The sequence below is a fragment of the Eumetopias jubatus genome, unplaced genomic scaffold (assembly GCF_037043125.1).
Source record: "Eumetopias jubatus isolate StellerSeaLion01/CBP00866 unplaced genomic scaffold, mEumJub1_p1.0 scaffold_17, whole genome shotgun sequence".
Classification (NCBI taxonomy): domain Eukaryota; kingdom Metazoa; phylum Chordata; class Mammalia; order Carnivora; family Otariidae; genus Eumetopias; species Eumetopias jubatus.
Window position 1 is genome coordinate 75131737 of NW_028274823.1, and position 15851 is coordinate 75147587.

Here is a 15851-nt window from a genome sequence, read left to right on the forward strand (position 1 = left end):
TGTCCTTCAGGACATAAATAAACAAACAGTGGTACATCCAACAACAGGATGTTACTCAGGGATAAAAAGACATGAGCTATCAAGCCATGAAAAGCCATGGAAGAACCCTAAATGCCTATTTCTTAGTGAAAGAAGTTAATCAAAAAACGCTTCATAGTATAGGATTCCAACTATATGACATTCTGGAAAAGACAAAACCATGGACACAGAGAAAACATCAGTGGTTGTCAAGGGTTTGGGGGTGGGGGGCGGTGGCACGAGAGAAGAGAGGGATGAATCGGTGGAGCAGGGGGGATTTTTAGGGCAGTGAAAGCTAACTGGTGTGCCCCATTAGTGCAAGATGTTAATAAAAGAGGGATGGGGGGGGTGAGGAGGTGTATGGGAACTCTCTGTACTTTCTGTTCAACTCTTCTGCGAACCTAAAACTGCTCTGAAAAATAAAGTCTATTAATTTAAAAGCTTACTTAGCTTGAGCTACATGACATTGCCATTTCCTCAGTTTAAAAGTGACTAAATATCAATGATCTTATATAATTCAACATAATAGAGATTAAGACGATAATGAGAACACTACTACACTGCAAGTTAGACACTACAGCCAAGTCTACACTAAGAGACGTGTGTGTGTGTGTGTGTGTGTGTGTGTGTGTGTGTGTGTGTGTGTACTTGCTTCTGTTTTTAAACCAAAAGAATTAAAGTTTGGGTTCAGCTATGAACCACCAGACGTAAGCTTCCTGAAGACAGTGGCCATGTTTATCTTGCTGACCATGTATTCCTAAAACTCAGCTCAGAGCCTGCTGTGTACAAGGTGTCCAACAGTTTTCAAAGAATGAAGACATAAAGAGAGAAGCAAACCTACCAAAAGAAAGTTAAAAAGAAGGAAAACTATGAAGACAAGTTACTGAATTCGAGAACGGAGAAAATCAGGAGAACAAATTAGGAAATCTAGGGGGGCTGCTTGCTAACAAACAATAAAACATCTGGCTGGTCAAAGGGGAAAAGACCATAATGGTAGAGTGTGCGTACGCTCAGTGTGGACCAGGCATAGCCTGAAACATCTTCACATGCATTTTCTCAATGAAACCTCACAGCTCATACCATACACCGAAATAAATTCCAGATGGATTAACCACAATTTACAAACCACACATATCAATGCAATGAATAGACCTCATTTGAACACTTGAACAAAATGCAAAGAACAAACACATTTATTGGACATCTGGAGCAATTTAAACACCAAATATCTGAAATCAAGAAATGATCATTAACATTTTTTAGGTACAAGAGCCTATTTAGGCCTTTTGAAAGTCTTTATCTTTTAGCAACACATATTTCCAAATGAAATAAGATCTCAGACAAAAGTCCAACAAAAGGAACTGATTGAATAAATTCTAAAATATTTTTAAATATTACATAGTGGAGATTTAACAACATGTTAAAATGCTCAAATGTATGTGAAGATGAAAAATAAAATTTGGAACAGTATAATGGTTACTTTGTTTAGAAAATCATGCACGTTAATATATCACTTTAAATATAAGCCTATACAGTGAGAAAGCAAGACTAAGAATATGTGTACTGAAAAAATTAATAATTAAGCCAAAAATTCTGGATTTAATTTGATCGTAGACATTATAGGTGACTTTTATTTTCTTTATACGGTTCTGTATTTTTCAGATTCCACCTAATTAGATGCATTATGATCAAGAAAATAAAATCAAATTCTAATTTTTAAAGACCCCAATTTTCTTTTTCTTCATTTCCTCCATTACCCTACTCTATGCCCTTATGATTTCACACCTGAATTATTTTAACACAGTTCAAGCCGATTTCTCATTTCCCTCTGATCTGTGCGTACACAGATGGACTTGCCTTCTAAAAGAAATAATCAATCCCTGCCCTCCGTGATCTCTTAGGTACTGGAGAAATAGAATTCTTTTTTAAAAAAGCTCCCTGTCCTCAAAAACCATAACCTGTAGTGGACACAGATCAGAATTCAACCAGCCATATGATGGGTAAGAGCTAAGAGGAGGAGCGTGAACTGAGTTCCAGAGAGGAGGAAGCAGACCCCCGATGATCCCATGCAGAAGAGCAGCCCCGTGAGCCTGCAGGACCACCGCGGGGAACAGCACTGGTGCAGGGGCTCCACGAGAACAATGGCTGCAGAGGGGGAAAGGTGTTTAGGATTTCATGATGGGTTTGATGCATAAAGTCAGGAAGAATCAGGAATTACCAAAATGTCAGACTCAGGCAACTGGGTAGATGGAAGTGCCATTAACAGAAAAAAACAGAAAAAGAAGGTCTGTGTCACTGTTTTTGAGTCTAACGTCATCCTTACTCCTGATCCATCTCATCCAGAATCGAAACCTGCCCACAAGCACTACCTTCTCTTCTAAGTCTGTCTCTATCTCATTCTCCAGTCTCCCCATAAGATTCTTAGTAGCATTACTTAGGTTCACTCAAAGCAAATATACAGTATTTAAAAACTTCTCTTGGTAGATAACAAAGCCATCACTATATTTTACATAAGTGACTATTGAGTTCAATTAGAAAACAATTTTTTATAACTTTTCAAAGACTTTATCATTAAATTATTTTCCATCTCACCTCTGTCCACAATGAGGTTCCTCGTCCTAAGGACTCCTCTTGTCTCAGAGACATGAGAAAAGCTGAAACATCTGAAAGTGACACCTTCTCCTACAAGGGGGGAAGTAGGGGGAGGGCGTCAGGGCAGTTTAAAAAAATTACTCATTTAAAAATTTTTAATAAAATGAAATCACTGTAAAAGCAAGCTAACATACCATTTAGAGTAGACTACTACTAGTTAAATCAAAAGAAAGTTTCTAAAAAAAATTCGACTTTAGAAAAGATATTGACTACAAGCAATCAATATGTTATTATATAAAGTGAAAGATTATTTTCTAAGTCTATGTTCCTTATGATCAAGAGACAAGATGGTCAGAGTCTAAAAGCGAAAACAAAAACATTCTATAAGAAACTACTTATTACTTAAGTTGAAAAGTGAAGCTTACTTTCAAAGCCATGAAAATGACCCCCTGTCTTATGAAAACCACAGAAGTCTTTTCATTCCCTTAAGGCTGTACATCTTGAATTAAGATACCTTGTTCTAGGCCAGGTGTCGGCAAAACCACTCACAGCTCTTTTGTAAATAAAGTTTTAGTGGCACATAGCCACTTTATTTATAAACTGTCTATGGCAGCTTTTAAGTAATTGTAACAGAGACCATGGGATGTGCAAAGCCTTAAAAAAATGGACTTTTTCTGGACCTTCACAGAAAAAGTGTGCTGACCCCTATTCTCAGCAATAGTAGTGAAGGGGCTCTGTAAAAAAGACAGACACTACAGACTCCCTGAAAATCAATTTACAGGAAGATGTCCAGAAAAAGTATAGAGGAAACTAGGCAAAAGCTTCCAAGAGTCCTCTCCCAGTGGAGTCACCCAAGATGGGTTTAATTCCCCCAGCGACAAGCCGCGATAACGTGTGAACTGGTGTCTACCAGGGAAGCTCATTACAGACTCACGGCTCAGGGTTTTTACTGGGAGTTGGTCCTACAGGCACCTCTGCTGAGCACCTACCAAGATTCCAGGCTCCGAGAAGGAAAGCAGGTATTAGTAAAAACCACACTGTTTGTGTAAACACCGGGCACAGTCCATCACTCTTCCTAGTTACCACAGGGCAAACCCTCCCGAAATCCATGTTCTTGGCCTCCAGCAAGGGCCAGCTGACCTCACGAGCAGGGCTTTCTAATGACAGCATCACAGGCCTGCTACATTGACACGTTTTTGCACACTTACTCATGGGGAAAGACTTGTAAACTGAAGTATCTTGAGTAAAAAAGATAATCTTACCACATCTACCAAATTCATAGCTGTCTGAAGAAGATAGCACTGAGCTGCCCCTCTGAGTAGAATCTGATGGGTGATCATAGTGCACTGAAGAACATCCCTGACGTCAAAAAACAAAAACATTGCATTTCCATGTTCCCAAAGACAGTTCTGATAACTTGTAAATACTGACAAGCTGATTTACAGTATCCACAATTCCCAATGTAGAAAGTCACAGTTTGTACATCTTCAAAGCTATTATTTCCCAATAAGGTCTCTGGTAGAGCTCAATTTTAATAGGAACTATATCTCTTTCAAAAGACTGTAATTAAAACACTATTAAAATAAGAACTTTACAGTTTTTGAAATACTTTGCAATCAATCTTACTGTTTGATATTTTATCTCTAGTTTTCTACATATCAATGTAATTTAAGAAAACCTTACTGGCCTTGTTTTAAAATGATCAAAATCCAATAGCATGTATCATGGCACATATTTAAATTAGTAATTCATAAAACAAAATAAGTCCAACCATATAAACAGACGTTTCACTTCTTAATATGAAATTAAAAGCTCAGAAGTAAGAGCTCAAATCCCAATGCCATTATTAACTAAAACCACTCACTACAGATTAAAGCAGAGGGGGAAACAAAATTTACTGATGGAAAGACTGCAGATAACCCTATGTGAACATACAAACATATGTGAACACAGAGTAAATTACCTGAGAGCAAGAAGCCCTTCTATACCCAGGGCTTTACATCTTGGGACACTTGCCAAAGCCTTAGACAGAAACAAAATGGGAATGGCACACCAATGTCTACTTGTCATCTTCTGAATAAACTTTAATAGGAAACTGCCTGAAAGAAAAGGTTTTAAAATATCACTGTTGCCAAGAATCGCACAGAAAGCTGCCCAACATCGTTAGAAGGTATGAAAATGCAAATCAAAAACCGTATGCAGAATATAAGAAACAGCACGGAGGACCACAGGGGCAGGGAGGGAAAACCGAACGGGAAGAAATCAGAGAGGGAGACAAACCATGAGAGACTCTGAACTCCGGGGAAACCAGCTGAGGGTGGCTGCAGGGGAGGGGGGTAGGGGGATGGGGTGGCCAGGTGGTGGGCATTAAGGAGGGCACGTGATATGATATGAGCACTGGGTGTTACACACAACTGATGAATCATTGAACACTACACCAAAAACTAATGATGTACTATATGTTGGCTAATTGAATTTAAATTAAAAAAAAAAAAAAAAAACCACAATGAGATAGAACTTCACACCCACAAGGATGGCTGTCATCAAAAGGACAGACATTAACGAGTGCTGATATGGATAGAGAGAAATTGGAACTCTCGTACAATGCTGGTGGGGAGGCAGGATGGTGCACCAGGGTAGAAAACAGTTCACGAGTTAAACTGAGTTACACCAAGAACTACCCCAGGAGCCAACAATTCCACTCCTAGGTATACACTCGAGAGAACTGAAAGCATGTGTTCATACACAAACCTGTATGTGAATATTAACAGTAGCATTTTTTGTAATGGTCAAAAGTGGAAACAATCCAGATGTCTACCAAGTGCTAAATGGATAAATAAAATGTGTGATACCTGTATAGTAGAGTATTATTCAGCCACAAGAAGAATGAAATACTGACATGGATCATTACTGGATGACTCATTCATGGATGATGAATCTTAAGAACATGCTAAGTGAAAGAAACCAGACATAAAAGGCCACATATTATAGGATTTCATTTACATGAAATGTCTAAAATGAGCAAATCTGTAGAGAATGGAGATTAGTGGCTGACAGAAGCCGGTGGGGAAGGAGAATGGAAAGGGAATCGATGATGGGTGATGAAAATATTCTGGAATTAGTGGTGATGGTCGTAGAACTTTGTGAATGTACTAGAAACCAATGAAACGAACGCTTTAAAAGGATGAGTTTTATGGTCTGTGAATTATAGCTCAACAAACCTGTTGGGGAAAAAAAAAAAAAATCAATGCTATTTCAATCTCATTCCTGTAAGATAAGTACTCTACTATATCGTAGAGATTCTTTTTTTTCTTTTTTTTAAGATTTTATTTATTTGACAGAGAGAGAGAGAGAGAGCACAAGTAGGCAGAGGCAGGCAGAGGGAGAGGGAGAAGCAGGCTCCCCGCCAAGCAGGGAGCCCGATGTGGGGCTCGATCCCAGGACCCCGGGATCATGACCTGGTCTGAAGCCAGACGCTTAACCGACTGAGCCACCCAGGCGCCCCTATATTGTAGAGATTCTGATAACCATGCGGCTATAATAAAAAAAAAAGTTTAAGGTGTAAGATCAATTTTTTTACTGTTAGAACCAGTCCTCTGTTAGAGAGGTTAAAGAAAAACAGAGCAAGAATTACTGATGGTAACTGCCCTCTGGTATCTGTGTACAGTAACATTAACTCTTTCTCATACGCCATTTCCTACCTACTCTGGATCTAGTCACTAATTTTCTATCTTGAGATACCAACATACAGTGCTCCATTCTGCCTTCTCTGCTAATATGTGATTTCTTAAAGACCCTCAAGTCACGAAATTAGTGAAGATGTCTGTTTCCTCAGATCATCACTGTAGAATGACTTAAGAAACCCTTGGAAGCTCCTGAAAGGAGCTTGTTTTATTTATAAAATAATATTTTATGTTATTTATAAAATACCATATATTTTATATCTTCCAAGTACCTAGAGCAAAACATTTAAGATACTCACTGGAAACTGCTGACTGAAAAATCTACTAAGTAAAAACTGAGTAAACATTTTACTTGCCCTCTCTTCTGTTGGACTAATTAAGTTGCCACCTCTGCCTAATGTCTCACTCATGGCACAGGGAAGATGGCGGGGTGCCGAGCTTCCACTGCACCTTCAACACACTTACAAGCGTCCACTGCACGCTGGCCCTGGCCACAGAGAGCAGGCGCTCAAACCCCAGGGGCACTACCACCATCCTCTCGCTCTCCACACTGCTGACCTGGGATGTGCCAACATGGTCAGCAAAGCAATCCCCAGACGGCTTACACTTCTGACTTCTGGCAAACTACAGAACATCTGACTGGACCTTCTCCATGAACTAATCTTTAAAAAAAGTAATCAAAAGAGCCAATTTTCTAGAAACCTAAAGTTGAGATACTTTTTCATCCATGACTTCTGAGTAGATAGTTCCACTGGTCATTGTTTCACCCTATCTGCAGACGAAATACAAAAGGAAATGTGTGTCTGTTTCATACCCAGAATTGCTTTATAAGCCACAAAGCCACAAGGGAAAAAAGGACCCAGGAAGTAGAGTTAAGTGCTCCTGCTGCTCAACAAACAAAATAACACTGGGTGTTGCTCTTTGATTACCAACTTAACTCATCAGAAAGGAAAATAAATCCCCAGTCTGAAGAAGTGGGTATTTCTAAGATACAAGGTCTACATAAAGCAAGTATATTTTTCGTTTACCTGTCAAGTTCCTATCTATAGGGGGGCAGTTTTGCCACAGTGGATATTCTGTTTACAACTTTTTCCTAAACCCAGGTCTCTCTTTCTTCAACCAATTATACTAATTTTTGGAAAGCAAATAGAGAAAACTAGAAAAATGGCCAACGGCAGCACACGTCCTAAAATGACTTCCACACTCCTCACGCCAATACCGGTAATACGTCTTATGTATAAAGGCAAAAGTGTGTACCCAATTACAATGAACTCCTGTATAATTCTGACAAAATATGTATATTCCCGAAAAAGAAAACTATTTTGACAACACTGATTATAATAGTCATATGATAGCGCTTATCACCAATATACTAAAAATTTTAAAGCTAATAAATTAAAAAACTCTTTACTGACACATACTCTTTATTTCTTCTGGAAGAAGAGAAACATAAGTGACTAAAAACTTCTGTAATTTCAATCCCAATGGAGAACCACTTCCTATCAGCTGGCCTGGGGACCTATAGACAAATGAGGGGAAAAAAACAAATATTTAAAATTTATAAATAAGTATACTGAAACTAAATGAACTATGGCTCAAAAGTCTTTCAATAACAATCAGAACATCTTTTCCTGAACCTGCATTTTATTCTTCAGTGAAATTCTGAAGATCCTTCTGAATACAAAAACATCAGGATCTTCTAGGAAAACGGACATGAGTTAGTATTGTAACATACTAAGTAGACATGGATTTCCTTTTTATGATACTTTCCCTGACACACACTATGAATCTTGTTAAAAAAGCATCATCTTAAAAAAGTCTAAAAAAGTGATCATTTTCAATCATATTTTATTGTTTCCAACATATAATCTAATGATTTTAAATCTTGAAGTATTAAATAAAAGAAATAACATTCATAGAAAAACATATATGAGTAATTAATGACTTTTGTGAAAACATTTAATTGTTAACATCTACTAAAGTCAGGTCTTTTTCCCTGCTATATGGTTCCACCAGGGACATTATCTGTTAATTGAACACATGAGAGTGTGAGAAAACTGAAGGCATTTCATAATAAATGTGTCTGTTGACTCCTTTAGAGGCACCAAGTAGGTTTTACTGCTCTCCAGCTGTCTAACTGCTTCACAGAACTATTCAATAGTAATGAGTTATTTGAAAACTAATTGGCAAATCAAGTGTTGTTATGCTCTTTCAATATTTATTAAATAGGATTAAATATTAGTATAACAGCACAAACTAATTTAAACGTTTCAAAGAAACTGGCAATGGGGGGGTTGTCTATTTAGAGGCATACTGAACAGAAGACTTGCAAGTATATGTTTAGTTCATCAGTATTCAAAAGACCACCTAAGTTCAAAGGCAGGGGACCATTCTGAAGGTGTAATTCAAGGGTACAGAGAACGCTCAAAAAACGAGGCTATGGCACAACACTGACAAACTCTCCTCGTTGTCTAACTGAAGAGAAGGGGCAAGAAGTGACATATTTGCGATAGTGGCAGCCTCTGTCAGATTTGGAAAGGGCAAGGTTAGTGAGCCCTGTGGCATTGGACTGGAACTGGATGTACTGCTGTGAACTCGGGGTTTTTCACATGGATGGAGGTGGATGGATGGAGAGACAGACCCTGAAACAGACACAGATCAGCAAGTCTGCTCAGGAGACAGAGCTGCGAAACCGAAGTGCACCCACAGGAAGAGAAAGGGCGATTAAGCAAACATGGTGACACAGTGACATCAGGGGGGATGTGGATGAAAGGTACATGGGAATTCTTTGTATTATCCTCACAATTTTTAAGTCAAAATAAAAAGTTAAAAAAAAAAAAAGGAAACAAGTTTAGAGTGTTGGTTATGGTTAGCCCACGTCACTATAATTTCCAGGAGAGCTGAAATCAGAGCAAGGGGAAGAAAGTAAGCTCGGCGAGATGTACTTTCCATAAACCCCAAGAGTGGAAGGGTTCAAGGTAAGAAAGAACACAAAAAAAAAGAAGGAACGCTTGATATAACTAATAGAAGAAGAGCAAGAAGAATAACACACAAAAGGGACTTCATAGTAAGAAAAAGTTGAATGTCTATTTGGCAACACGTGTGATATACGAAATGCATTAAACAGCCTGGTGCTATTTCACAAACACATTACATTTCTATATCGAGGACATATTACTACACGGCTGCTAGATAACACAAGGTTTGTTTACCTGATGTACAGAGAGCTCTCTGAAAGTGCATCCATTAATGGTCCAATAATAAACTAAAACAAAACAAAACAAAACAAAAATGTAATTGATGTTAAGTTACAGCTGCAACTCTGAAAAGTCGGCTTGCCTTAGCTGCATATCCCAGCAGGGCTGCAGACGAACTGTTCTGAGCAAAGCTGAGCTCTTCCACTGTGGACTAACTCAGGGCTAATAATGGAGGGTACCTTAACTCCACCGCTACAACAAAATACGTACAGAATCTTCCCACCTGATAAAAACTGAGGAAGAGAGATCATAAAGGGCCAGCAAGGAAGGAAAGGAGCCCAAAGAAGAAATACATCGTGGAAAATAAGCATAGTTACAAGGACAAACCAAAAGAGATAGATACTCGAGAAAATGTGAGCCCCTGTGCCTGGAAAATAAAACGGGAAAAAAACTGCATCTTCAAAAATATTACAAGACATTGGGTCAAAAAAGCATGTGTCTAGGAAGTGCAGGAAGGACAGGAGATTGTGGAAAATGATACATATCAAAACACGACAGCATGTCATCAGTTAGGAAGGTTTCCTAGGGTACCTCTAAATGCGGGTAAATTACCCTAAGTGATCATGTGACTCACTGGCACTGCAAGTCTTAAACTCACAGCTATAATTCTCAGTCTCTGCTCTGTGTGATTTCTGACAAATGGAAGTACAGATGCTAATAAACGTAGCTCAAAAGGCAATCTCTGCCTAATATAGTAGCTAACAATAATTCATTGGTTCAGAACTGGGGGAGGAGCATCACTCAACAAATAGCAGTGATTCAGAGATTCAGAACTGTGAAAACAGCATCATTATGCAAATCTATAGAATGTCAATTGCTATGAGAGCCCTAGTATATATTTTTTGAAGATCACATTACGATGCAACAAATGTCTTTACCTCTCATCTCTTGACAAAGAGAGTAAGGGGGAAGAAAAAGGCCTCATTACCTCAGAAAATTCTGGTGAAAACGGAAGAATCTTTGTTTCATACAGCTCCAAAAAATGGATGACACCTTCTTTGGTCAGGATTTTATTTTCACTTTCAAACATTCTTTTATAAATACATATATGCCAGGACGGGTGAAAGAGCCAACACCCTGTGGAGATAGAACACGTGATGTTGACACTGATTCTCACACTCTTGTTGCTCCACATAAACTTCAGTTACACAAGAACACACTGACTTCGTTCTAACATACAGTGAGTTTACAGATCGATCCAAGGGTGTAACCACACTCAGGCAGTCTCATTTAGGAAGAGAGCAAGCCACTTTACCACTACCACAGCGCACAGAAGTTAACTGTTGCCCCACGCACACAGATTGGACCTTCAGATTTGGGGTGCTTTCAAACAACCCTTCTGTCACCCTACTTCCATCCGTTTTTCCCACAGAAATCTGAAACTGTCACTCCTCTGCTTAAAACCCTTGAATGGCTCCCCATACTCTCGGAAGAAAATCTGAACAAGGCATGAAGCAACCCTGAGAACAATGACGACGCCACCCCAGCCTCCCACGGCCACCACCCTGTGCCACGCTGGTCCTTCGGGTCCTCTGCCCCACCTCAGGCTTCTTACATGCTGCCATCTCAACTCTGAGCTCTGATGTCACCCCTGAGGTGGGCCTTCCCTGATGACCCTAAGGGATGGCCTCATTCACCGTATATTCTATTTCAGTCCCTTGTTTGGTACCTTCATAGAACTTACGTTACAACTTTTTTTTTCATGGAAGAGACAAAAATTAAGTGAAAAATAGTACATCTGTCTCCCCACTTTATCCCTAGCACTTGGCATACACTGGACACTAAGTGAATTTCTATTAAATTTATAAATGAGTGGGAAAAAACAAACAAACCCAAAACAAAATAAATATGTACCTCAGATATTTTTTAACTTTTTTGAATTATCTTTTAATTCTTCTAGAAAAAAATTATTCAGCATTTTTAACTCATGGCATTCTAGAAATGAATTGGTCCATTATTTGTAATTTACACCAAGATGCTTGCTTGTTCAATGCTTTGGCAACGGAAATTTTTCCAAACCTGTCACTGCTATCTGATTTGGTTTGCCAAGAGCTGTGGGCAAAACATGGTAATAAGAGAATCATCTTAATAGTAAATGCATAAGTGAAGTCACAATAGGATTCAATTAAATTCTAGCTCCAGGTGACTATAGATTCCTACAGTCTGTGAAAAATCCCAGTGTATCAGAAAACAACAGCAGCACTCGACTGGATAAAGCTCAACTCCTAGGGGTTGAACTATTAAAGTTGTAATTATCTGGAGTAGGCACTAAAACCCATTTACCAGGTTAATTTTCACGGGTAAACACGATAATACAGCAGTTTATCATTCATATGCATACAAGACACTGTCAGCCTGCATTTAGCTGTTTTGTTGATAGAAACCGAGTCTCACAAAATAATTTTAGGAAGCTCCAGTTTCTATTTCTCCTAAAAAGCTCTCAAAACACAATGCTGATTAAAGGCTTAAAAACCGTACTTAAAACTATACCTTGGAATCTTCCTAAAAAGTCCAAGATACAGAATAACAACTGAAATTCCAAAAAAGTAACAATGAAACAGAGAAAGAGAGTAACAATGGAAAGCAGTTAAAATACATAATACCAAAGAGCCATTATTAACAATGTAGAGCACACCATCCTTAAAACATTCCTAAAGAGGCCTTATCTCTTAAGAGTGTATACTCATATACTCAAATGATTTCAGGCAACAGGATCTACTGTGGGAGGCAGTGGGGGCGGGGTGGGGGATGCTTCACGGTCAATGGTGGGGAGGAGGCGGTAAGGGAGGCTATAGAGGGTTGAGGGGCACAGGCTGGCCATGTACCGGTCACTGCTGACGCTGGGTGGTGAGGCTCACTTTACATATTCCTCTCCTTCTGTAAATGTTTGAAATGTTCCGTGATCAGAAGTTTACAACATTAACCATTACTGCTAAATTACAGAACACTCTGCAACCATTTAAAGGTATGTTCTCAAAGACTAAGGATACAGGTAAACGCACTTGGACACACTGCTCAGTAAGACAGAACATTACGAACGATCAGTCCAGAAGGCACGTATCTGGAATGTTAACAGCTGTTCTCTTGGTGGCAGCAGATGCATATTTTCTGCTACACTTTGATGGTTTTTCCAAATTCTCTATAATGCCTAAGAGTTAGTTATAAAATCAAGGAGGGAGGAAAAAAGCTCTAAATGTATAAAAATCAAAATACAAGTAACCATTACCATTTTCTTCTGACACTGCATATTCAAACAGACTGTTTAGCTTTGGTAAAACTGGCTTTATAACGTGGATCTGAAAACAAAAACAAAAACCCACATGAAATAAAAACTCACCTTTAAAAATTCAGACAAACTTTAAAACTTTAAAAATTCAGATGAAACTTATTTTCATCTATTGTACAATAGCAGCCCTACTACGCAGAAGGTACCTGATTCTTCCAGTTTTTATATCCTATAAATTCCGGTCTATGAGACTGAGTGTGGCAAAGCTAATGAATACGACCTAGGACACAGTGACAGTAATGTCACATTTGTACAGTGAGTATCAAAAATCATGTCATGTAATCCTCAACTGTCCTGGGAAATAGGTAGGGCTGATAATACCAAGAGATTACAAAGAGGGCAAAAAAATAAAATAAAATAAAATAATTCCCTGAGTCACTCAAGTGATGTTCAAGGCCACACGTATAGAGTAGGGTCAGACTACTCTAGGTAAATTAGAGTTTCTAAATAAATTATAGGGGTCTTAGGTATCTGATTAAGGAAAACCATAAAAGCGTATTTGAATTTGGAAATGCTTTCTTTGCTCCTCATGCACATTTAGCACATGCGTAATTCTTTATTTCAGTCCACGAACAATGCCTGGTGCACACTTGGGGTGATGGCTAACAATGAGTACCCGGACAGCCAGCCCCTCAGAGGTCTGCAGCAGACAGACTGAGAGGCCCTGCACCACCACGGGTTCTCCACGAGTGATCCCAGAGCAGCAGAGCTATCATCCGGGAACTTGAGAAACACCTGACTTCTCAGGCCCCACCCCCAGACCTACTGAATCAGGAACTCTGGGGACCAGACCCAGCAATTTAACAAGCCATCTAGGTAATTCTAAGGAATGTTAAAGTTTGAGAACGACTCTACTAGATTAGGTCATCTTAACAGATTCTGCTCAACTTAAAAATTCTACAAAAACAAATTCAAAGTTAAATGAAAATGATTTTTCACGTTTCCACTTGCAGGACCAGTACACACAGCTCTAAGAACCAAAATAGGAAGGACGGAAGGAAGGGAGGGAGGGAGGCAGGCAGACGGGGCAATTATTTACTTAACAATTTACCTCAAATTGCCTAAAGTAACATTTTTCCTAAGTTTGTATTTCTTTGAAGATTATTCATAACGCTGAGAAACTAAAAACTAACACTTCGGAAGTAAATGTCAAGGGAAGAACAAGTAAGACTAAAACTTTTTGAGTGACAATTTAAGTCAATTAAAAGTATGCTTTAATTTCCTGAGTTAACATTCAGGTTTAAATTGCATTTATGCCAGAAAACAAAGTACATTTGTATCCTATTATGCTTTATCCAAATTGGTCTTTTTGCATTGCTTTTATAGACTGCATCTACACAGGACTTGTTAAAATATGAAAACACTTACCTGATTTCCTTCTAGAGTTTCCATAATTAAAATATAGTTTTCCCAAAACTTTAGAAGCTCATCTTTCTTCTTCTCAGACCACCAAAACAGACTTGGGCCTGATATGGTTTAAAAAGGAAAATTAGTTTCTCTTTTGTAGATTTCATAAGTTTCTTAATGATAACCATTTTAAAAATAATGCCAGTATTACCAAATACTGTATTTTCTAATAATGGAGAGTGTCCCTGTATCAAAGCCTAGATAGCAGGCTTGGGCTAACAAGAATCTCAAAAGTTTTTTTTTTTTCTTCCTTTTAATTAAGATTATTGTTTTAGCGTTCTTGGTAAGAATCACGATTTGAACATGTAAACCCCACTTTCTCTCCCTAAGAACCTCACTATAACAGTCGAGGATGTTTCAAAGGCAAAAACCCAGAAGAATGGCGAAAAACAGGGGGGGCAGATAACAGCAGTGAAACTTAGTTTGAAAATTAGAGAAAAGCCAAGCAGACTCAAGAAAAGTGAATATAAAGTGGCACATGGAAAGCCAAGAAAAAACCTGATTTACACTGGAATATCTCCCCAGACCTAAGGAACTGGCAGCAAAAGTTACTCTGTAAGTGGTGAACAGCAAGGCTAAACTAAAGAGAATTTTGTTCGGTGTGTTTAAGAAACAGATCTTCAGTGCCCTTTCCTATGCTCTGAGCAGGAAAAAGCCTGGAATTTATTCTCTGGAGAAGGTAAAATTGTGGGTCTCTGGACTGAGATGCACTGGACCCTACTAGGGTTGGGAGAAAGTGAACCCCTTCCACCTGCCCCTTCCACCACAGAAGCCCCTCATGTCCCAGAATGCTGGCCAGGCCTTCACTATGCAGCAGCAGACTGGAAGGTCTCCATGGAATCTGGCCAGCCCAAGAAAATACTGCTATCAGAGATTACCCAATACTGTGGGGCTTGGCCATATCACCTCGCAGTGAAGTTCACGGTCAGCAAGCACCACTTATGTGTTCAGAGCTTTAAACTTGATTTTGGGTTCCTTATTTTTTTTTTAATTAAAGATTTATTTATTTGAAAGAGAGAGAGCTCATGAGCAAGCAGGGGGAGGGGCAGAGGGGGAGGGAGAGAAATCCTCAAGCAAATTCCCTGCCAAGTGCAGAGCCTGAAGTGGGGCTCGAACCCAAGACCCTGAGATCATGACCTGAGGAGAAACCAAGAGTCAAAACTCAACCGACTGAGCCACCCAGGTGCCCCATTGATTCCTTATTCTTAAATATAAACAGGTATCTAAGGATCACCAGCCATCTGGGGAAACATCCACATTGAAGATCGAGACCAAAACAAACAGGAAATATGGAGAGAACAAAACTAAGCCGGAGCACGAAAACCTCATGCTGTCCTAAGAACAGGATACGATTAATAAGGGTACATTACAAGAACAGAAAAGATCTCATGAGAATAAAAACTGGATAGCAAAAACCAGAAACTCAAACAAAGGACTGGAAATAAAGTTGAGTCACCCAGGAAATAGAACCAAGAGACAAAAATCATAGGAAACAGGACAGGAAAGATGCTTTGATAAAATCAGTCCAGGAGCTTCGCTATCCAACAAGAGAACAGAAAGCAGAGAGGAAGGGAGCAAAGAAAGTAACTCAGGAAAAGTTCCCAGAAC

At 39.0% G+C, this 15851-nt stretch overlaps 1 protein-coding gene across 3 annotated transcripts in view; it reads right to left on the reverse strand.

The window, feature by feature from the left end:
• Positions 1 to 15851, reverse strand: part of TARBP1 (tRNA guanosine 2 -O-methyltransferase TARBP1) — an 83597-nt gene that overhangs the window by 63289 nt on the left and 4457 nt on the right. For all 3 annotated transcript variants that reach the window (XR_003609499.2, XM_028104489.2, XM_028104490.2), the window contains exons 2-9: positions 14205 to 14302; positions 12777 to 12846; positions 10479 to 10627; positions 9506 to 9558; positions 7715 to 7812; positions 4574 to 4709; positions 3873 to 3969; positions 2611 to 2700 (exon numbers count right to left, since the gene is read on the reverse strand). Coding sequence is in view for 2 of the 3 variants with exons in the window: in XM_028104489.2 (XP_027960290.2) it covers positions 2611 to 2700; positions 3873 to 3969; positions 4574 to 4709; positions 7715 to 7812; positions 9506 to 9558; positions 10479 to 10627; positions 12777 to 12846; positions 14205 to 14302 (791 nt within the window). In the remaining variant the exon portion in view is untranslated. The remainder of the gene's footprint in view (positions 1 to 2610; positions 2701 to 3872; positions 3970 to 4573; positions 4710 to 7714; positions 7813 to 9505; positions 9559 to 10478; positions 10628 to 12776; positions 12847 to 14204; positions 14303 to 15851) is intronic.